The sequence below is a fragment of the Indicator indicator genome, chromosome Z (assembly GCF_027791375.1).
Source record: "Indicator indicator isolate 239-I01 chromosome Z, UM_Iind_1.1, whole genome shotgun sequence".
Lineage (NCBI taxonomy): Eukaryota > Metazoa > Chordata > Aves > Piciformes > Indicatoridae > Indicator > Indicator indicator.
In genome coordinates, this window is record NC_072053.1 from 67,550,227 (window position 1) to 67,574,762 (window position 24,536).

Here is a 24,536-nt window from a genome sequence, read left to right on the forward strand (position 1 = left end):
GTTTGTATGCCATGTTTATTCCTAGTGGTTTATGCCACTCTTTTTTTTCCTTTTTTTCTGTTGGTTTTTTTTTTATTAATGGTGATTTTGAACATTTTTGCTGTCTCATGACTTCTTTTCCCCCCCCCTACACTTACTTTCCTTTGGCTGACAGTACAACTTACCTGTGTCTTTACAGCATCTAGGAGCAGTGTTTCATGTTCAAGTTTTTACTTTATCACCTACCAGCTGAAGTGGAAGTATCAATTATAAGTGTAACTTTAATAGTTTAAGTAGCGTAACATAGTTTGTTTCCCGTCTGCCATTTAGCTGGGAATGACACTGAAAATATGTCAAAAAGAATAAACAAGTTTTCCACATTTATTCAACACATGTTTTTTGAGGTCTTCAAAAATACATTACAGAAGTCTTTCAAAATTACCCTTCAGAAAAGCAGTTCAAGTTAGAAAATTTTTAACTCCAAAATAGTAAAGTTTGCTTCTTTTGCCACACTGCATTCTCACTTGACAATGTATGTCAGATAACAGGATTTGCTCTGATGCTGTAGAAGGCCTGGTGTAAACCATTTTGAAATATGAATAGCTGTGCTGGATTTTTCCATGAACTTTTCCATGATCAGTAATAGCTCTTCCACCTTAAATGCTTTCTTAACCTCAAGGTTTCAGAAGGCTGAGAGTACATCTCTTTCTGGTTGGCCGAGTATCCAACAGTAATGTAAATACAAGGAGCAGCTTATCAGACAGATCTGCATTGACTTGCAGCTTATTTTCAAGCAAACTCAAGTGCAACCTGCTGTAATTGTATCAGCTCTTCAGGCTTTGTGCTGAGAGACATTAAGGACATTGTTAAAACCTAAATTGTCATGGAGCAGTGATATCAAAGAAGGCATTGCAAAGAAACAAACATGATACTATTAAATTAAATTTGCCCTTGAGTGTTTAAGGAACACTCATGGTTCCTTAGTTTTATTGCTTCTAGCATCTGTTGTACGTACCGAAACAGACTCACAGAAATTGAGTACTCTGCATTTTACAAGAGGAACTTAATCACATATTCACTTAGCTGAAAATAATCGCTCTGATTTCTGCTACCAGTTATTTGACACCCAGAGGCAAAATAAGTCAGTCCTTTCACACTTGCGAATACTCACGTCATAAAAATACTTTTTATAAGGATTGCAATAATTACGCTTTTGCAAATTTGATTTCACAAATGGGACACAAACAGTGCATAGGCACACAAAGCTGTAAAATGGAAGCCATGCAGAATACTTGGGTGAACAGAGACCAGGCATCAGGTAAAAGACTGAAAAAATTACTTTCCTTAGGGGCATTCCCCAAGAACCATCTATTTACTCTGTTTAAAGGATTTAAGGGACTGGCAAGAATTCCATCCTTGTGGCTGAAGAATTATTGTTTCCCTTTAATCTTTCTACAGTTACCTGCAACAGTATTGCAGTTGTTTATATGGCTTTTCATTGGTGTTGATTGTAAACTTTTCTGATGTAAAAGCTGTCCAGTAAATGACTTCATGTGCAGTCTCAACATTCTTAAGACAGTTCTATTTCAATGTAACTACTGAAGCAAATCTGGAAATTCATGTCATTCTATTGTGTTTTAAAAACATTCAGCAATTAAATGTGCATAGATTTTTTTCAGTCTTCTGCAGTTCAAGTCACAGAGTCACAGAATGGTAGGGGTTGGAAAGAACCTCTGAGAGATCCTGTAGATTTTCCATTTGAAGACTGATCAGATCACTTGCATTGGGTGTGGAGTATAACTATTAAGTCATCAAAACTGGTTTGAAGCAATTATGTCAGGAGCTAAGTCAAACAGATCCTTCAAAATACAGTGGGATTTAATTCTTGTCTGTGAAGTTGTCATGTGGACAGATTATCTTCATCTTAAATATTAACTGGGATTCATTATTGAAGTAGTCAGGGGAAAATTGTATTTTTGTTGTATGCTGTGGTTTGTTCCTTAATTACTTAAAAGTAATTATCCATAATATGTTTGTGTACTTTATAAAGGTTAATATGGCTCAGACCACAACCTGTGTTTAGAGAGAGGTGTGCAGAAGTAAAGGGATAGGATATAATACTGGCCAAACTTGTATGTATATTTTGTCTTCTGGCTAACTGTTGATTTTAGCATTTTCTTAATGAACAATTATTAAAAATTCAAAAGAAGAATACTCACAGAAAGGTTGTATAAGAATCTAGTAAACCTGTATTTAAAAACAAAACAAACAAACAAACAAGAAAGCCAGAAAGAGTGACTTTTCTGTATACTCCCAGTAGCCAGATGTTACCTCAAAATTTTAATACATATTTTGGAAAAGTGTAACAACACTATATAATTATATTGATAACATTTACAAATATAGAAATGTAATTCATGAAGGATTGATATGTAAAATTTCTACTGTATTTTTTCTTCATAGTCTGCATATGTTAATCTTAACTTTCTCATATATACTACTCACATATGCAGTATGTATGTGCTACCCATTTAAAATGTTTTAAACAACTATAAATGTATTCTGTCTGTAACAGAATAATGAAAATACTCTTAATGTATTTTTCATACTTGTACAAATGGATTTTGTGTGCTTTACCTAAAGTTTGGTATGAGTGATACCCATACCCATCTGCACAGGCAGATGAGGTAATTTAACTCAGTAATGTGATGCAGGCGTGTAATATCCAGGCCTTTTCTTAAATGTAGTTTGGTGCGTTGTAGGAGATTGTCCAGGACATGGACTCAATATGAGTTGAAGTCCTGCTCAGCCAAAGTCAAGACAGAGACCCAATATGAGTTCAGGATCTTGCCCATTTATTAATAAAAGACACAGGCTTTTATAGTATTACATGCTGTCCACGTGAATAACATTATCTCGCTATTGGCTAACATACATTGTTCATGCACCCGTTACTGTACGCTGATTGGAATATGGTATCAGCAATGTTTTTCTGCCTTGCAGCTTCAACACCTGGCTTCATCTCCTGTTTACTGCTCTGCCAAGCTTTCTCTTATCAGCCTCTCAAGGACATGTCAGCCTGTTTATAGTTAGTATAGCTTGGATTGTGCAACTCATGGCCTTTTATCTTCTGGCCATTTCTCTACAATTCCTCTGTCTCCTTTTTGCACAAGCCAAGCCTAATTGGTAATGCAAGACAATAAGCATTTTATACACAACAAAGCACAACTAAGGCATAGCAGACCAATTAACACTATTGCTAATATTAAGAGTCCAGTCTGCACTAACCCTTTCAGCCAAATGCTCAGGCCCAGCCAAACATTTAATCCAAAGTAGACCGATGTCTTGACCAATGCCCTTTTGAGAGTGGGCAATTAATCGCTGAATTTCTTTATGAACAGATTTAGAGTGATCTTGCAGATCCATACAACATAATCCTTCAAATTCATCACACCCATATTCATGAGCTCACTAGTGGCGTTCACCTGCTTGACTACCAGCAAGCTAGTCTTCCTAAATTTGATGTGTTGCAGCTGCTTTGGGATCTGCAAGGCCACTGTTGCAGTCAGCATCCAAAGGATGATGAAGGCACCAGTCAAACCCATCTTGCTGGGAGCTTATGCAGTCCAAAACTTATTGAGACACAAGCATATCCTCCACCCCAGGTTATTAATTCACAGGGATCCGACCACTGACCTGTTTCTAGATCCCAAACTTTTACTTTGACACCTGGTGGCACTACAGTGGTGGTGGTCAAAGAATTGAAATGATGCATCATTGGTGTTTCCTGGGAATCATTCGAGAACTGCAAAAGGTTTAAAACATACATAGCTTTGTTTGACCGGGCCTCTGGAGAATCTCCTGCCATTCCCCCTCTTTGTTTTTGTAAAAGTTGCTTCAATATGCCATGTAGGGGAATGGGGAATAATGGGAACATGAGTGATAGCCCACAATTGCAATAACGAATTAACTTTACCAGATAGGTAGGCTGGGCCATTTGTCTGTTCCTGGGTAAACATTGCTTAACTATAACATTTTGGTGACTTAACATATAAATGCACGTAAACATATTCCCTAATTACATTACATTAAGGCATTGAGGCATTCAGTCCTGAATGAGATGTTTCCTCGGGGGACACTCATGCAGTCAGCTTCAGATCGACTCTTCTGATCTAAGTTAAACAGGCACTGTGGTCAGACTCAGTGGTCAGCTGATTGTCAGCTTCACAGGCACTGCTGTTTGTCCCATCCTTTGAGTCTTGCGCTGGGCTTTGCCATGCTGGTATAAGGCAAAACCTGTAGGTAGGAAAAGATGAATCCCTTTCCTAGCCCTGAGGTTTCCCTAGGGTAAACCTCTGTATCAAAAAAAAGGGGGAAAGGTTTTTTTTTTTTTGGTCGCTTTTCATATTCTTATAATCCTTAAAACCTTTATAAACACAAAAAACCAAAACAACACTCTATAACTTTCCTAAAATAAACTCCTAAGTCCTGCTAATACCAAAAAAGATCCTAAAAACGTAAAAAACTACATGAGAATTAAACCATCAATGTAATGTGCAAGAAAAACAACAAAAAAAGATAATGTGCGCTTTTCAAAATGAAAACTTATTTACAATATATATAGAGCTCTTTTTGAAATTTGCCAGCAGACTCAAAAAAAAAAAGGAAGGTTCGAACCAGAAAAAAGAAAAGAAAAACCTTAACCTATAAACTTATAAACCCAGTAACACTTACACGGTGTTATGCTTATTGATTAGGAAAAATACTTTAACACAACCACTAAAAACTTATAAGCAAACATCATTTCCTATAACAACATACCTTATTACAAGTATCAGATTTGTCATATAAGTGCTTATTGTGAAAACACAATTACAAACACTAAAATAATAAATTTCCCAAATCCCTTGCAATCAGAAATAATGATAAAAACAATACATATATATCAAGTTCGCATGAAATGGCAAGATACCTTTCTTAAGAAAACTTAACACTGTTACTTTAAAATCAGAACACAGGTTTCTGCAGACTGTCAACAGCTGCAAAACAAGGGAGTGAGATAAGGAGGGAGGGGGGAAGGATGGGAATGAAGGGAAAAAGGGGGGAAGGAGGGAGGGAGGATGGGGGTCAGAAGGAGGGATTTGGGGGGGAAGGCACTTTTTTTTTTTTTTTTTTTTGACTCTGTAGAATTCCTTTAATTGCTGCTAACTACAAGTCTTTAAAAGATTTGGAAAAACCACAAAACTGCCAGCTGTTAGAATTGTTCCTGGTTTTCACCCCAGCTAGAAAAGGCTCAGGGAGGTGCAGTGTAGATCAGAACAGGGAATGCTGCACAGACAACCAAATAATTAATTTGACTTCTAAAGAGGGAGAAAAAGAAAACCCCAAAAGTGACATAGATGAGAGCACTGCACCCTGGGAGCTCTGCTGCAGACTCAGAGATCTCAACCATCAACCAGAGGGAATACAGGCCCTCCAATGTCACCCTTATACTGGTGTCACCTCCCACAATAGGTTTTCCAGGTACAGCTATATTTGAGCTACAGCTCAGTCCTCGTGGGCTTTGCAGGACAGAAATGCTCTCATGTAAGTGCCTGAAGCCACTGCTGCCACCAATTCACCTCTGTGGGCAGCTGCAGCTGAGTCCTCACTGATGTTAAGTGCTGGAACCTTTCTTGCCATTGTTGGAGGGGGTGGACTTCCCACTATCCGAGTTCAGCTCAAAGACTCGGAGATCCATTGGTCTTTCCTCTTTCAGAGTCTCTGTCCTGCCCTGCGCTCTGCTCTCCACCTCTTTGAGCTCTGTAGCTCTGCTGGCTCTGAGGATGCTGCTGACTGCTGTGCAGTTGCAGGAGGATGAGCAGATTCTGAGGGCTTTGGCATGGTTTGCAATCTGACTCACATGCTTTCACTGCTCTCAGAGGGGCTCCCCTCTGCTGGGGCTGGCTCTGGAGGGAGGACAGCCCAGCTGTCCTCTGAGGGTCTCTTGGGAGCAGTGGGGTAGCTTCCCTCCAGGTCTGCAGGGGCAGATTTGTTCTCTACTGCTTCTGGAAATTTGATGTTTGCACAAGGCAGGAGTGACATCCCGAAGAGCTCCTCTTCATCCTCTTCTCAGCCTGGCTCCTCTGGGTGAATGCTCTGCTCTGCTCACTGCTTCAGAGCCTTTGAGTAGGGGTCGCAGTGGCTCTAAATCTGATCCACTGCAAATCTCCCATAAGAGTCTGGACATCAGCAAGAGTTTTTAACTCAGTCTTAAACATAGTCTTCTGGGGGACAATGATGCTATCGTTAATAGACCACCCAAGATATTTCCAAGGGCACTGATTGTTGCACTTTTTCTGGGGCTACTTGCAGTCCCATACGTGCTAAAGCATTAGTCAGTTCTTGTAAATCTTGGTCTGTGCGGTTTGAAAATTCAAAGGCTGGGGGGAGAAGCTACAAAAAGCCTCCACTGCCAAAGTCTCTGGATGTTTATGCGTGCAAGCTGTTAGCATCTCATTCACAGCAGGATTTCCCAAGGCACACAAAACTCTTCGGCAATCAGTGTTTCCCGCTTGCTTTTCCAAGGCAACCTCAGTATCGGGCACTGCTTTAATCTCTCTGATCTTACCTTCCTTCTTAGCACAGTCCTGAAACTTAGCTCTGATCTTATCCCAGATTCCTGGGTCATGTTAGAAAGGTGGTGCTTGGTTGCTGAAAGAGCATCTGCTGAAGAGCAGAGGCACCGATAGACTTTTCATGTTGCATAAAGAGTTTCTGAAAGGCCTCTAGGACAGATTTCTGCTCCCAAGCTGTGCTTTTCCCCTGCTCTTTAACAATACCTCTAAGAGCATTCAAAACAGTTTACTTTCTTGCGTGCAAGTCCTGCACAACTCTTGAGCCCAAACTTGGTGATTATACTGCTGACCAGTCCCTGGAGCTGCTTTTTCCACAGGGAAAGCCATGGGCTCACTAGAGTTACCAGAAACACTCATAATGGAGTGCATCTGCACTGGAGTGGTAATCATATGTGGCACTTCCAAATCGCCCCCTGAAGCAGCTTTCTGATGAACCAGCTGCCAAAGTCTCGATGGTGATGGAGGGGTTACAGTTAACCACAGGGAGGTAAAAGTCGACATTCTCCTCCCCCCACAGTCTTTTGCGACCTCACAGCCCAAAGGAGATCTGCTTCTCACCTTCTTCCTCACTGTCAGATGGTAGGGGAGGAAAATTGCTGCTGCTGTTGAGGATTGTTAGGGTAGACCAATGACAGTTGAACAAAGTCTCGGGGACTTTTCCACTTCATAGGGATTTTAAGCTGCTCAGTAGGAAAAGGAGATTTTTACTCTCCAGCGCCTTTTTCCTCTGATGGAGCAGCTGGGGGGTGAGGGGAGGCGGCCTTAGTTATCTCCCTCACACCCAGCTCAATTCCCTTTTATCTCTGTTTTAAATTCCTCCTCCTTCTTATCTTGCTCTTGCTTGGTGTCTTTTAGCGTTTCATTAAGCATTCGCCAGGTAGTAGCCATATCTACAAGTTCTTTATCTCCTTTTGTTAAGGCATCCCATAAATAACTAACCAGCTTCTGCCATGCAGCAACACTAAAGGTGGAGCTGCGAAAGGATTCAGTTCACTGCTGTTTAACACATAAAAGCAGCCTCCTTAAATTATAGTCACTAGCTTTTATACCTCTATGCTTTAGGAACGTTTCCCAGTTCCAATGACTAAATCCTTTTCCTTAGTTAGATTCTGTCCCATTATATTCCTGGTGGCTCACCTTAATAGGTGTCAAGCTACAGGTCCAGGCCAGGCAGATTCCTATGCTGCAGGCTGGAGGGCTTTTCCTGCGGGGCCGCACGCCTCGGGCGTGGGCCGCGGTGCAGTTCTCTCGGCTCAGGCGGCCCCTGGGTCCCTTGCCCGTGGCGGTGGGTGGGCGCTGCCCTGCCCTCAGCTGGACTCCAGCTGCCGGAGGCTGGCGGTGAGGCCATGCCGGGCGGGCTGGGCTGTGGTGTCACCGCTTGTCCAGCGACCTGTGTCTATGTGTCCGTCTTGTCTTGTTTGTGGGGCTGCAATGGGGTGAGTGCCTCCCGCTCCTAGTCCCGTTCGCACTTCAGCCGTCCCTGCCTACCGCTTCTCTGTGATACTAAACATGAGTTCAGGGTCCTTTAAATGTCCTTTTTCTTTTACCCATTGACAGAGCTCTTTGAGCCTCCTCATGCTCACACCAGCACCTTGCTTAGCAAGCAATAGCGTGAATGCCACCTCCCAACTCATACTTGGTAAAGCGGTCTTATCTTTGTGGGTCCAACAACTGGCACACTGAGTTGATTTCCAGCTCTCCCTCTAGGATGCCACCCGCTTCAATCTCCTGTCCCCCATTCACACCTTTTTCTGATGTCGGGTTCCAGGGTCGCAATACAAGAGGTGAGATGCGACCTCACACCCAGCTGCTGCCATCTTTTTGCCTTGCAGCGCCACTCCTGTTCCGGGTCAGAAATAGTCACATAGTAACCTGTTTCTCTGCCAGCTTCTGCCACAGCTTCTCAGCATAGCCTGTCCTCTTGCTGCGATGCAACAAGATCCTTAATAGAGACGTCCTGATCGTGTCCTTGTTTGGGCACCAAATGTAGGAGATTGTCCAGAGTCAGGACACGGACTCAATATGAGTTGAAGTCCTGCTCAGCCAAAGTCAAGACAGAGACCCAATATGAGTTCAGGATCTTGCCCATTTATTATTAAAAGACACAGGCTTTTATAGTATTATGTGCTGTCCACACAAATAACATTATCTCGCTATTGGCTAACATACATTGTTCATGCACCCGTTACTGTACGCTGATTGGAATATGGTATCAGCAATGTTTTTCTGCCTTGCAGCTTCAACACCTGGCTTCATCTCCTGTTTACTGCTCTGCCAAGCTTTCTCTTATCAGCCTCTCAAGGACATGTCAGCCTGTTTATAGTTAGTGTAGCTTGGATTGTGCAACTCATGGCCTTTTATCTTCTGGCCATTTCTCTACAGTGCATTACACAAATCACATTGTCTGAAAGAAAACAGTTATGAGTTAGCCCACAACTAGTAAATGTTTTTTGCTTTCACAAAGTGCCTCTTAGGTTTAGCCTTTAAGGTGGTTTTGTAGACACATGTAGATAACTTCATCTTTTGTAGATGTGGGCCTGATACACAAGAAGCTAGTGACTTAGCATAGAGAAGTTGATAGGTTCTTTAACCAGGGCCAGAGAACTGTGCCTACCTTCTCAAATATATGCTTAGTGCTGTCTTCAAACCTTGTTTCATATTTAACTGTTTTTTATGGATATCAGTGCCTGTTTCTGTAGTTGCATATGGTAGTAACATCTTAATAGTGAGCCATGTCCCATTTCTGTTTTTAATAGATCTCTTTTGCTTGCGGAGCTTGAGAAGGAAGAGAAAGAAAAGGACTGGTATTATGCCCAGCTTCAGAACCTGACTAAAAGGATTGATAGTCTCCCCCTTACTGAAAATGTAAGTATATTCAGTATGCTTGGTCATGTACTTGATGCTATGATCTCTGCTTAGATGCTGTGCGTATTTTAAGAGTTTGATGACATTCTCTACTATCAATTTAAGCCTAAATAAATAATGATATTTTTTCATGTATAATTTTACATGTTTAAATTCATCCCCATCATCATAAATGTTAGTATAAATGTGTCATAATAGAGAGAAACACAGAAAAGTCATTATGACAAACAAATTACATGTCAGTACACTGCTTCTTTAACTCAATACCCCTAAACTCTTTTCTCTCTCCATTCTGTTTAGTGGATTCTTCCAGTTTTGAGAGCAGTATTAGCCTAAGAGACAGTTTACAGAGGAGCTCTTGGTTCATTACAGCAAGTGAAATGGTATTACAGCCTATGTAGATATTGTTGTTTCAAGTTTTTACATAAGCATCTCCAAACTATTTATATAGTCAAGTCACCATTGTTGGACAATGAAGATGTCTAATATGCCAAGTAATAAAGGTTTTCCTGTTGTCAGCTGTCAGCAGCTTGGATATATTTGCATTGCATCCCTTCGCACATACAGTGCTTGGAAGACCTGATTGCCCATCTTTACTCCTGATCAGGAGTCAGTCATTCTTCTGGAAATGAAAACACTTTCATGACTGTGGTGAAGCAGCTGGACTTCAGCAGGTCTAACACTGAAGCTTAGCTTACTAGAGCACCAGAAGCAAGGGGAGAAGGTCTGAAAACTATCTTGAGGAAGTGCAGCCCATTCCCAATGTCACTGGCAGCTGTATCTGTGTCACTGTGTTGTAGGTTTTGTATTGTCTCCCCAGTTTCATAGGTAATTAATTAACTTAGCTCTTCTTACGATTAGAATGTTTTACTTAACATCTCCAATAAATATCTTTGGTAATTTATATCCATAACTACTAACTCCATCCACAGCAGAATGACAGATCCTGTTCTTTTTAGTAGTAGCATTTTATATATTGTAGTTGATAGTCTGTTTTTGACTGAATTGACCTTGGTGAAGGCTTCTGGGAGGACTGCTCTTGGAGACTCATTTACTTGCAAACCGAGTAATAGTCCAAAACCAGTGAAGAGCCTGCCCTGAAAGACTGTATCAGTTGGAATGTCTTCCCTTAAGCCACATTATTGTTCCTAAATTGAATACTTTTGTGGTTTTTTTTTAATAGGATAGTTAAAAATAGGGTAGATAGCAGTAGTAGACCATCCTATATGCAGTATACTTTTCAATACCTCTGAGTATTTTAGAAGGGAGTGATGCATATGGCACGCATAACCATTTTATGGGCATGCGGACATATATTAGTAGCCAGGCATTCCAATGTTGTCATGAATCATACTGTCTTGGTGTTTGTCAGACTGGTTGCGAGCATATGGGTGAAGATTAAAGGGAAGACAGGAGAAGGTGATGTTACTGTAGGGGTCTGCTACAGGCCAGCAGAAACGAGCAGACGAGGCCCTCCACAGGCAAATAGAAGTGGCTTTGTGTTCACAAGCCCTGGTCCTCGTGGGGGATTTTAACCACCCTGACATCTGCTGGAGGGGCAGCAGAGCTAGGTACCAGCAATCCAGGATGTTCCTGGAATGCATAGATGACAACTTCCTCCTCAAAATGGTAGAGAAACCAACAAGAAAAGGTGCTATGCTGGACCCTGTTCTCACAAATAGGGAGGGGCTGGTGACCAATGTGAGGCTCAGGGGTAACTTTGGCTGCAGTGACCATGAAGCAACAGATCCTCAAGCCAACTAGGAGGATGTATCCCAAGCTTACAACCCTGGATTTTAGGCATACAGACTTTGATTGCTTCAGGGATCTGCTGGCCAGAGTATCATGGGATAAAGCCCTAGGGGTAAAACAGGCCCAGGACAGCTGGTCAGTGTTCAAGGATCACCTTCTCTGGACCCCAGAGCAAGTTACACCCACAAAGAGGAAAGCAGGAAAAAATGCTAGGAAACCTGCCTGGATGAGCAAGGAGCTCCTGGACACACTGTCACACAAAAAGAAACTTTATAAGGAGTGGAAGAAAGGGCAGCTATATTGGGGGAGTATATAAGGGAGCAGCCTGAGCAGCAAGAGACCTGAGCAGCTAAAACTCAGTTAGAATTAAATCTAGCCAGGGAGATCAAGGGGAACAGTAAAAATTTCTATAGCTATATTACTGGTAAAAAGAAAACTAGGAAAGTTGTGGCGCCCCTCAGAAAGGAAACAGGTGAACTGATGACAAGTGACATGCAGAAGGCTGAGGTTCTCAATGACTTCTTTACCTCAGTCTTCACTGGCAAGGGCTCCAGCCACACTCCCAGAATAATGGAAGATAATGACAGGAACTGGAAGAAGGAACTGCCCATTGTGAGTGAAGATCAGGTTCGTGACCATTTGAAGAACCTGAAAGTGTTCAAGTCCGTGGGACCTGAGGAGATACACTCATGGGAGCTGAGGGAACTGGCAGATGCAGTTGCTAAATCGCTCTCTGTTATATTCCAAAAGTCATGGCAGTCTGAGGAGGTCCCTACTGACTGGAAAAGGGGAAACATAACTCCCATTTTCAAAAACGGAGAGGGATGACCCAGGGAACCATAAGCCAGTCAGTCTCACCTTTGTGCCCAGTAAGATCATGGAGCAGACCCTCTTGGAGGCACTGCTAAGACAGAAGAATAACAAAGAGGTGATTTGGTACAATCATCACAGCTTCCCCAAGGGCAAATGCTGCCTGACAAAACTGGTGGCCTTCTATGACAAGGTCACAATGTTCATAGATGAAGGTCTAGCAACTGACATAATTTACCTGAACCTGAGCAAAGCCTTTGACACTGTCCTGTGTGACATCCTGGTCTCCATATTGGTAAAGTATGGGTTTGATGGATGGACCATTCAGTGGTCCACTGGCTTGATGGCCGCACCCAAAGGGTGGCTGTCAATGGGTCCATGTCCAAATGGAGGCCAGTGACAAATGGAGTCCCTCAGGGATCAGTGCTGGGATCAGTCTCGTTTAACATCTTTGTTGGCGACATGAATAGCAGCATTGAGTGCAGGTTTGCTGATGACACCAAGCTGTGTGGTGCAGCAGACACACTGGAGGGAAGGGATGCCATCCAGAGGGACCTTGACAGGCTGGACAGGTGGCACAAGCCAACCTCATGAGGTTCAGCAAGACCAAATGCAAGGTCCTGCATCTGGGTCAGGGCAATCCCAAGCACCAATATAGGCTGGCGAGTAACTGGCTTGAGAGCAGCCCTGAAGAAAAGGACTTGGGGGTGCTGGTGGATGAGAAGCTCGGCATGAGCTGTCAATGTGCACTCGCAGCCCAGAAAACCAATCACATCCTGAGCTGCCTCAAGAGAAACATAGCCAGCAGGTGAAGGGGGGTGATTCTCCCCCTCTACTCTGCTCTGATGGGACCCCACCTGGAGTACTGCATCCAGTTCTGGAGTTCCTATTACAGGAAGGACCTGGACATGCTGGAACGTGTCCAGAGAAGGGCCACCAGGATGATCAGAGGGCTGGAGCACCTCTCCTATGAGGACAGACTGAGAGAGCTGGGACTATTTAGTCTGGAGAAGAGAAGGCTCTGAGGAGACCTTATTGTCACCTTCCAGTATCTTAAGGGGGTCTACAAGAAAGGTGGTGAGGGACTTTTTGGGGTGTCAGTTAATGATAGGACTAGGGGGCATGGAACAAAAATAGAAATGGGTAGATTCAGATTGGATGTTAGGAAGTTCTTCACCATGGGGGTGGTGAGACACTGGAACAGGTTGCTCAGGGAGGTGGTTGAGGCCCCATCCCTGGAGGTTTTTAAGGCCAGACTGGATGTGGCTCTGGGCAACCTGATCTAGTGTGAGGTGTCCCTGCCCATGGCAGGGGGGTTGGATCTAGATGATCCTTGAGGTCCCTTCCAACCCTATGATTCTAGTTAGTCATTTAACAAATCTTGCAAGTAGTCTGTAGTTGGAACAATGTTACACATTCTTGTCCTTAATAACGCAGTCATAATTTAAGGCTCTGTTACCATGTTTTGCTTGTTTATGAGGTTTGGTGGGGAAAGGTAATTGTTCTACTTTTGTTCAGAGAAAGACATAGTTTACATATATGTTGTTTACCAAAAGTGCTTCTCTCTACTTCAATTTCAGTTCTCCTTGCAAACGGATATGACCAGAAGGCAGTTGGAATATGAGGCAAGGCAAATCAGAGCTGCAATGGAAGAACAGCTAGGTACTTGTCAGGACATGGAGAAGCGAGCACAGGTATAGTTGGTCTTTCTTTATCAGAAGGAATGGAAAAAGTTTTCCTGCATTTTTCTTAAATTATTGATAGTTACATCTTTAAATTGTGTGTAAACATGGTGATACCTTAAGATTGTTGTTTAGTTAGCTTCTCAAATACAAAACTAGGAATCAGCGTAGGAAATAACTACTCAGTACCTTCCTCTGCATGTTTGAAAAGAAAGCTCATGAGTGGGCAGATGTGGACAATTCCTTCAAAATAAATAATTTTTAGCAATTATTTGCTTATAATCTTTTAAACATCTTAACTTCAAAGAAACATGTATTAGCAGCTGTTCTATTTTGTCTCTGTAATACTGGTTTTATTAATGCTTTTAAATTTGGAATAAAATTAAACCACTGTCATTAAGTTTCTTTAACCAGAATCAATGCATCAAGGAGAAATCTTGGGAAACAAAGGTAGTCCAAGTTGTTTCCTCTCACCAAGAGTTGTTTTACATTCATGATGACAATAGGTACAATTCTGCATGTAAATCATGCTGCATACATGTGGAAGTGTAACTTAGAACGTAAGTGTGGAACTTGTAAATCACAGAATGTTAGAGGTTGGAAGGGACCTCAAAAGATCATCGGTCCAACTGCCCTTCCAGAACCAGGATCACCTAGTGTAGTCTGCACAGGAATGTATCCACGTGGTTTTGGAAAGTCTCCAGTGCCCTCTGGGCAGCCTGTTCCAGTGCTCCGTCACCCTCACTGTACAGAAGTTTCCTGTCATGTCAAGGTGAAACCTTCTGTGTTCAAGTTTGTGTCCATTGTTTCTTGTCTTATTACTGCACACCACCAAAAAGAGATTGGCCCCCTCCACTTGACACCCACCCCTCAGATATTTATAGACATTGATCAGATTCCCTCTCAGTCTTCTCAAGACTGTACAGCTCCTGGTCTCTCAGTCTCTCTTCACAGCGCAGATGCTCAAGTCCCCTAATCATCCTTGTGGCTCTCGTTGGATTCTCTCCAGCAGGTCCCTGTCTCTCTTGAATTGGGGAGCCCAAAACTGGACACAGTATTCCAGGTGTGGTGTCACCAGGGCAGAGTAACAGGGGAGACCCCTGCTGGACACGCTTTTCTTGATGCACCCCAGGATACCATTGGCTCTCTTGGCTACAAGGGCACATTGGTGTCTCATGGAGAACTTGCTGTCCAAGGTCTTTCTCCATGGAGCTGCTTTCCAGCAGGGCAACCCCTGACCTGTACTGGTGTCTGCAGTTATTTCTCTTCAGATGCAGGAATGGAGTGTAATAATCAGCTGGTGCTGGTTATAAAAATTACTCCCTCACAGTAGTAGAACAACCATTTGAATTACAGACTCATAGAATTGTTTCAGTTGAAAACATCTCATAAGATCTAGTCCACCCATTGACCTAACACTACCATGTCCTGATGTGCCATGTCTACACGTTTTTAAGCACCGACTATTTATAATAATTTTTCCCCAGAGACTTTAAATAGCTAGCTTACTAAAATAATCTGGCTTTTATGGTGAATGTTAAAAAAATAAGTCCTTCTGTCATGGGTTGAGTTGAACCTGCTGATGAGTATTAGATACTATGCTGTCATCATGCCAGCTTCAACATAGAAATTCTGTCTGGAGCAAAGTGTCATGGGGCTTTAAGTTGAAATTGTATCATGAGAGGCTTCCTGTTTTGGTTGCTGCTTCCAGTTTCCAATTTGGGGATTTTGGTCTTTTCCACTGAGCTGGCTGCAGGCTTGGGGATGTGGTGGGGGGGTCGTTTTATCACTGGCTTCCACTGCTGTTTCTGCTTTTGCAGAGAGCAAAACTTTCATTAAACTCCTTATCTCAGCTGAGGGCTTTTTGTGTTACTTTCTCTCAATCTGGGGTGTGTGGGAGGGCTTGCTTGTGAGATCAGGACACCTTACAATCAAAAGGGCTCTACTTTCCTTTCTAGGTAAACTCAATACAAAATTTTGCTACATAATAAACATTTCTTAATAGTTTTTTGTTGGTGGGGTGTTTTTTTTTTTTTTGGTAATGAGAAAAGCTACTTTAAATTTTGAAGTCATTTGGTATGATTTTTCAGAACATTCACATGGTTGTAAGTATTTAGTAAAACAAATATCCTGCCAACATCAGTGTAGGGATTTTTCTATGTAGGCACACTCAAACAGACTTAAGTTTGTCTGGATACTAACTGTCTCTGATGTGGAAGCTGTATGGCTGTGTTGTCAAGGTTTATCAGCAGTGGTGATGCCTGCATGAATTTAGCTGTGTTGCTTGTGTCAACCAGTCCTGAGTGAAGACACAGCAGACTAAGTATTGTCTGTGGGTGCTAGGTTAGCCCTGTTACAGAGGAAAGGATATAGCATTGACACTAGAACGAAAGTTCTCTTAGTGCTTACAAGCATAAGCTAGAGTAAGGTGAACAAAGCTAAATAGGTAGAGTAAGCTTCTGGTGAAATTGTGAATGGACTCAGGCAGAGAATCAATGAATTTTTTGAGAGAAACAATTTGTCTAGTTACATCACTAAGGAAGTAATTATGGTGTCCCTGAAGCAGCTTCTTCTCTGTTTGTTCATTTTTAATTTCAAGGGGGGAAATAATGCTACAAAGAAGATGTTGAATTATTTTCTGCAACTTTTATGTGGTATCTGTATCCTGTAAGATTCAGGGGTTTTTTATCATTCTCTGTACTAGCCACAGCATGGTTGCAGTGGGAAAGGAGTAGCATTTCAGCCATAGAAGGCGCTGATTCAGAGATATCTATAAAATCCCAGACAAACCAGAAAACTAGGATGTAATTTTCTTCATACTTAGCCTGTTAAATTCTTTGAGAGTTGTAGGAAGAGAAAATGCTCACAGTCCAAAACATTATAGTAACTGAATTCAATGATCGAAATCATTCATACACCAAAGACCTTCTGCAAATCCGGATTTCTTTCACATCTTGGTAAAGCAAGCATTTGAGGTGAAAGACAAAGAATTTGTTGAAGAACTGCATGACATACCGATTTCAGGAAAAGAAAAATTATGGAAGTCAGTTGGAGTGTTTTTTTTTGCCTTAATATAAACTACATGATGACCTCTTACATGCAAATGAGTATCAGTTCTGAATGTTTGTACTCATGCCTGTGTTTTATTATGAAAACACTGGAATTACCACATGAATTTAATCAGTTTTGTTTGTAGTGAGCTGCATCTACAAAGAAATCTTAATACTGTCATTCTGTGCAGTAAGTCAAAGGGTTGGTTTGGACAAAATCAAACATCTAAATACAATTCATTTCAGGCAAGAGTGGCAAGAATTCAACAAATAGAGAAGGACATTCTTCGTATACGACAGCTCCTGCAATCACAAACAACTGAAGCAGAGGTTAGTGAGCAATTGCTTGTCTTTTTTTTTTTAATATGGTATGTATCTTAAAAGAAAAAAAAATTATTAATTAAGTGGTAGGAAGGATTATTTCTATCAGTGATGTCACACTGAACTAGTCAATACGTTTATGCTGTTACTTGCTCTCTTATCAGTGAACTGAGATTAGAATACTTGGATTAGTCTTCATTGAACTTTCATTACTAATGATTATCAGTTAAAAGGTTAGCTTGAAATTTAAATAAAAATGCCAAAGTCCAATGTATTATAATGACTGGATCTTGAGTTTAGTAAATCATTTTAACTCTCAGTTGTACATGCCTTTCTAAATATGAATCTCTGATAAGCACCTTTATAGTTTGCTGTAAGATAAGATTTTTTTTTTTAAAGAGTGAATATAGCTTTTGTCAGAGTTCATCATAGAAGCCTGGTGTATTTTCAGTGTTTAAATATTGGGTTTTGTACTAGGAAATACAAGATAACGGTTCATGTAAGTTACAAAGTCCATTATAGTAATTGCCAGGAGCAAAAACCACTGGAAGTTAACATAGAAGGTAACTATTTTTCTTGTACTGATGAATTAAATACAAGTTGTATCTTGAACCTGAATATGTCATGCTTTATCTTCATGCAAAATAACTACTGTGAAAGCTCATAGCAGCGTCCAGTTACTAAGGGATAGATATTTTTCCGGTTTGAAAAATAACAGTTTCCTTATCCCAGGATTTTGGGGAAACTCAGGTTTTGTAAGATAAGCAGACAATATTATGTGTAATCAAAGTTGCCTGGTCTTTTGACACATTAGCCAATCCAGGTGGTTAGGCATCCTGGTCATCCTGAGCCTTTTCTTCTGCAGGCTAAGTTGTCTCAGCTCCCTCATCATCTTTGCACGTTAGAAATGCTCCAGTCTCTTAGACACCATTGTGGCCCTGTGCAGGACTTGCTCCAGTAAGTTGCTATCTTTACTTTGCTGGGGAGGCTGAAATGGGGCACAGTAGTGCAGATACAGCTGTGCCAGATAAATAAAGGGGAAAGATGTCCTCCCTCAGTCTGTTGACAATGCCCTTCTTAGTGCAGCCCAAGATACTGTTGGACTTCTTGCCACAAAGGTCTGTCACTAGCATATGTTCAGCTTGTCAATCAGTACCTCCAAGGTCCTATGCAGCTAAGCTCTTTTCAGTCTGGGCAGTCCTCAGCGCATTCTGGTTCCTGGAGGTATTCCTCCCCAGGAGCAGGACTTTGCACTTCTCTTGAACCATGCAAGATTCCAATCAGCCCATTTCTTCAGCCTGTCCTCTCAGGCCCCTATGAGAAGTGGATTAACCACCTTGTATATTAGCTTCCAGTTCTCTGTTATCTGCAAATTTGGTGAGGGTTCACTGTGTCCCAGCAGCCAGCTCATTAATGAAGATGTTGAGCATTACTGCTCCTAGTATTGATCCCTGGGGTACATCACTAGTGACGTGTCTCCAACCGTACTTTGTGTGCCTGATCACAACCCTCTGGTTTTCAAGCCACATACCGTGCACTTACCTAATCCATATACTGTTATCTTGTCTGTGATGGTGGTATGGGAAACAGTGTCTGAAGACATACTGCTGCTCTTCTGTCACTCACTCACCAGTGTAGTCACCTCATAGAAAGGTCAAGCGTGACTACCTCTTTGCATAACCCATCTGACCTGCCCCCAGTCACATTTATTACGTGGTTGGGAAAGCTTTCCATCACCTTCAGTTGCGAGGAGCTGAGGTGAGGTTGACTAGCCCTTCATATTCCTTCTTGCTGTTCTTGAAGACTGTGACATTTGCAGTCCTCCAGTCTTGAACCTCTCTCTGCTGCTATGACCATTCAAGGGTGGCCTTGCAATAACATCATCCCTTTCTTTCAGCATTCATGAATGCAACCCATGAGGCCAGTAAGACTTCGATCTCATTCAGCAGAAGGCCCACATTTCTGCTAGTGTTCCTTTTGCTGTTTATGTAATTACAGAGGCCGTTATATTTTGTTCTTCACATCTTCTCATGATTGGACTGCAGGTCTTTACTTCTGGATCATCTGTTTGCATTTCTACCTCTTGTATTTTTCCTTTTGAGGCCCAGGTTCTGTTAGGAGCTTCTTGCTTATCCATACAAGCCACCTGGTGCCCTTGCTTTGTTACTTCCTTGTTGGAAACTAGTTGCTGCTCCTTTCTTAGCTTAGAGGAGGCGTCAGCCAGCTGTCTTGGGCCTACCTTCTCTGCAGGGCTTGTATCCCATGGGGTTCTTCCAAGCAGATACATGAAGAGGTTGAAATATGCTTTGCAATGCAGGTTTGTGGTCCCCTCCTTTTAGTATCCTGAACCCTAGCATCTCGTGGTCACTGCAGCCAAGACTGCGTCTAACTGTCACATCCTCAACCAACTCTTTTTTTAAGTACCTTTCCTTGTTGAGTCTGTGTCGAGAAGTTGTCATCAGAGCACTCAAGAAATCTCCTGAAATGTTTCATCCTGCTATTGCTCCTCCAGCAGATACAAGTATAGTTGAAGTTCCTCATGAGAGCCAGGGCATGTATACATGAGCCTTCCTTCATTTTTTTGGAAAAGGTCTCATCTGTTTCTTTTTCCCAATCTGAAAGTCTTTAGCAGATGTCCACTACAATAGGACTTAGGTGTATTTGTCTGCGAGTCTTCACCCATAAGATGAACTCCTGACCCATCCCCAAGCACAGCTCTATGGAGTCTAGGTGCTGCTCACATAAAGGACAGCTACCCTTCCTCATCTTAGAATCATAGAATTACTCATGGTAAAAGATCTTTGATATCATCAAGTCCAAACAATAACCTATCACCTCCACATTCCACTAAACTATATTTGTAAATGCCACATTTACAGGACTTTAAATACCATCAGAGACAGTGACTCATCTGTCATACTGTAGCTTTCTGCTGGATTTGTTTGGCCCCTTTGGTGTGATGCTGATCACTGTAGAATCCAAGTGTACTTACCTTGCAGACTGAGACCAAGTATAATATCACACCATAAAAACAGCTTTTGGAAATATGAGCAGAGAAAATTTTTGCTTACATCTTAGCACATTTATAAGGTTTTGGCAAATTACTATGCCTTGTAAAAGCATACTATAAAAAGCACTTTCAAATTTTGTGATACTTTAGTTAGATATTTTACAAGATTTTTATAGTAGGATTTGATTCATTGTAGAGGTGGGTCCCTCCAAAGAGAACTTCTGTCTGTCAGTACAAATCTGCAATTATAAGAAAAAAGCAAAATGCTGACAAGCATTTAATGTGAAGTTTTCAAATTGTTATAGTGATACAGGCCTTTCTTTCACTTTTGTTTGAAATATGTGACATATTTTCCACGGAGAAGTGTTGCTGTAGATTTATTCTGCACAGAGATTATGCACACCAAGCTTTAGACTGTTTAAACTGTGACAGACAGGAGTTCTCTTAACAATTTGCCTTACTAGAATTTCTTTTTATCTGTGTCACAACTGTAGCAAAAATGTTTAATCTTACGGTTTCTTATTTTTGTTCATTGCATTGTTGTCTTAGTTTCTTATTTAGAGTTGTGTTTAATATGAAGTAATGTCAAAATAATAATTCTCTGGAATCTAGAAAGTAATAGTGTATCTGTTTTTGATGCACAGAAAATAACATTGGAGAAAGAACAGTGGTTTATGTATGGAGAAGTCTTCCGTCCTAATAAACAATCAAGGGGTTCCTAACTAATACTGACAAAGTATTAGGTAACATTATTTGGAATTGGTTATCCTAGCATTATTATCAAGGCCTACCGTGTTTGCAAATGTAATAAAATAGCTAGAGATTTATATTTTTTCTGCTAGTAAATACAAGGAAATTAATAATTGATAAGCAATAGCTATTGTTGGCTTCAGAAGAACTTAGAAAACATTGTTAAACAAGATGGAGGGAGTGGCTCTGTGTTTCTGGAGTGGGCATGTGCAGTCTTCCACCATTTTGCTGAAAGAGCAAGCAAACATACTCCGTTAAAGTGACATTTCTAGTGTGATGCCAGAATTCAGAAGTGACAGTGGGCTATAAACTCATCTCAGACCCCTTCAACTATCTTACTTCAAAATAGATGGTGCTGTGTCCTCCCAGGACCTGTGTGCTATTCTCTAGTTGATTTACCTAACGGAGAGGTTACAGATTCTGCTGCTGTTTATATGCTCTGCTTCTTCACAGTTGTGGTTGGTAATTTGTCTTTTCATCTATGTATGTTCAGTGTTAAACAGTAATGCAAAGAGAGGGCATACTCACAGGGCTTGTGCAGTGTGTAGCCACTATCTACAGTCTGTCAGATGAATATTAATTTATTTACAGTATTATATATCTATACAAATATATACTTTAATAATCCGTATGCTTGTTAGCGCCTTTGAGCCAGTGTACATGAAGAGGACAGATTCTGACTTCAAAGTACTTCAGTAGCTGAACCGGTATAAACTCTTCACTGTGAAATTGTAGACTTGACATTGAACCCAAGCCGATGACAGAATGGTATGGGTTGAAAGACACCTATACTATAGATCATCTAGTCAAATCCCTGTTGGTACAAGTATGCCTAGATCAAGTTGCACAGGAATGTGTCCAGGCTCTCCAGTCTGTCCAGGTCTCATTGAAAGACAGCACAGCCTTCTGAGAGTGTCAGCCACTCCTCTCAGCTTTGTATCATCAGCAAACTTGCTGAGAGTGCACTCTGTCCCTTGTCCAGGTCACAGATGAATATGTTGAACAAGATTAGACCCCCTGCTGACTGCTGGGGAATACCAATAACCACAGGCCTCCACCTAGACACTGCACCATTGATCACAACCCTCTGAGCTCTGTCATTCGGCCAGTTCTCAATCCACCTCACCATCCACTCATCTAGCTTACACTTCCTAAGCTTACCTATGCAGATGCCATGGGATACAATGTCAAAAGCCTTGATGAAGTCAAGGTAGACAACACTGACTGCTCCTCCCATGATGACTGTGACAGTAATGCATATGCATGTTGTGAGAGTATACTGGATTTTAAAGTCTGTGTTAGACAAGTCCTGCTAGTAACAGTTAAAATTGCCTCATAAATTGGGTGTTGTGTTGACTAATTTTTTGTAGTGGCACTTTTTGAGAGTGCTGGGGAGGGGGAATAGGAAGCCACCTCATTCATAAATACCTTCTATCAAATAAAATATTTGTTTGAGAGGAGGACAGAGTGCTGAGGAGAGCAGAAGCTTTTTTTTTTGTCAAGGAATTAAATATCTCCCTGTTTGTGCTCTAAATGCATCAAAACTTGTTGATAGATACACTATCATCACCACCACCTCAAAAAAAAATGCCGCAGACTCGGGAGTTTTTGGAAGGACAGTATTGTTCCGCCTCAGGTGACTCTGGGTCAGTGCTAATGAGCCATTCAGCATTTCACCATTAAGTACATGAATACTTCTTTCTTCAGGAGACTGAAAATCAGAGCCACCTAATGTCTGGAAAATCTGCCTTGAGTTATACTTCAATCTTAGATCTAGATGTTGTCAAATTCGTGATTACGCTTGCATTCAAGACAAAGTACTGTGAGACAGGGATTCAGCATGTAGTACATTATATTGTATTCAGTACATAGTATGGCAATGCCTGATCTTGACTGAGTCCCCACTCTTGTGTAAGTTTAGTCTGAAATTATCACTGCACACATATTAATTAGTTACTGGTTTCTAAAATTCTGTTCAATGTTAAATATTTCCCAGGTTTGAGACTACAATGTCTTTATATGAACAAAATGGTGTTAGTATGACACTGATACTGTATGAGTTTGATCAACAGGTAACTAAAGTTTCAACATCTAGACGTTGAAGAGAGGTATGTTTCTGCTGAATGTTAAGGAGAAATTTTCATAAAGCAAGATGAGGCAGACTGTGCAACTCAAGAACATTACAGAGCTACAGAGAAACTGAATTTAATATACCAAATGTAGTTAAACTAATTGAGAGGGATACTAGAGTGTTGTCTGTTAAGGCAGTAGCCTCTGAGTCAGAAAAATTAGGTTTGGCCTCTGATACTTTGAGAATAATTGTGCTTTGGAGGTAAGGTGATAACTTTTCATCTCCAGACTTCAAGTCAGTTTCATAGGCAAGATTATTAAAGTCTTTCTGTAAATCTGAAGCATTTTAAAGAAAATGTTGCATACTTCGTACACTTCATAACTGCTCAGTTGCTCTATTTGCTTTATTAAGAAACTTCAAAAAAGCCTGATTTTCCTATTGATCTCATTATCCCTATCAGTGTAAGACACCAGTTTAATTTTTATGTAGATGCACACAAAATTTGGCCTCCTTAATGAACTGAAACATGTCTGTAGCAGCTTACCAGATAGATTGAATTTTTGAGAAAGTATTAGCTAGATCAGTGTGAGGTTATATACATTTTATTTGTATCAAGATGGTTATTCCTGCACTGTTTGTCCTTAAAATTTAGAAGGATTCTTGAAGTACAGATACTCTTCTGTTTACACAGAAGTTGTCTTTGAATGCAAAGCTTAACTGAACTTTACTAGCTGTAGTCTCCAATAAATGCACAAACTGCATGGCACTGCAGACAAACAGTTGTTTATTCCAGTTCTGTTGCATTTCTGATGGCAATGTGAGCACAGCTGGTGGGAAATAGTGTTTCTGTGTGTCACAGCAAATCCTTTGATATTCAGGGCTATAATCCTCAGAGGACATGCTTCACGTTCATCTTGCAATTTTTCAAAGACACTTGGCCTCAGCTGTTAATTTTTAAGGCTAAGAGTTATGAAATGCAGAGTAGTGTTCAGTGGCTGTGAGGATGCAGCACTGATGTGTTCACAGTCTAGAATGCTTTGAATGGTGTAAAGGCATTTTTATTTCTGTACGTAATTTCATAAACTCTTATATTGACAGAGAGCACCTCAAAGCAAGCATGATGCAGGCTCCCATGATACAGAGAGGCTAAATGAAGGTCAAGGAGCAGCAGAAATCAGCGTGGCAACTAGCAGTACTGGTCAGGTAAATTGATATTTTTGCTTGTCCATAGTATATTTAAATACTCAAAATGTTTAATGATCATATATTGGTAGGTAGTTTATGGTGTTTGTATGCCTGCTTGTTTGAGGGAGGTACATTTTTTTCTTCTTTCCATCTATACATGAGAAAATTCCTGTATTGATTGGAAGAAAATGTTTTAGTAAGATGAAGTATGAATACTTGATAATTCAGGGAGCATTTTTCTTTTTTTTAAACTGTAGAAAATATGTTATTGTTGTTGAGCTGTAATATTAGAAGTATTATTTAATTCTGGAATTTCTAAAAAATTTCACTTTAAAATGTATGAATGAAATATCAGTGATATTTCCTTTTAAAGATGAGAACCAACTGACAAGGTTATCATTAATGTTCTTTAATGCTGTTTTAGATAAAGATTTAAAACAGTAG

At 41.0% G+C, this 24,536-nt stretch overlaps 1 protein-coding gene across 7 annotated transcripts in view; it reads left to right on the forward strand.

Moving 5' to 3' along the window:
• Positions 1-24,536, forward strand: part of APC (APC regulator of WNT signaling pathway) — a 60,026-nt gene that overhangs the window by 17,720 nt on the left and 17,770 nt on the right. For 4 of the 7 annotated variants that reach the window (XM_054397943.1, XM_054397945.1, XM_054397948.1 and 1 more), the window contains exons 4-7: positions 9,353-9,461; positions 13,604-13,717; positions 17,002-17,085; positions 24,006-24,110. In XM_054397943.1, coding sequence (XP_054253918.1) covers positions 9,353-9,461; positions 13,604-13,717; positions 17,002-17,085; positions 24,006-24,110 — 412 coding nt within the window. The remainder of the gene's footprint in view (positions 1-9,352; positions 9,462-13,603; positions 13,718-17,001; positions 17,086-24,005; positions 24,111-24,536) is intronic. The other 3 variants (XM_054397946.1, XM_054397947.1, XM_054397950.1) reach the window with 1 other exon arrangement.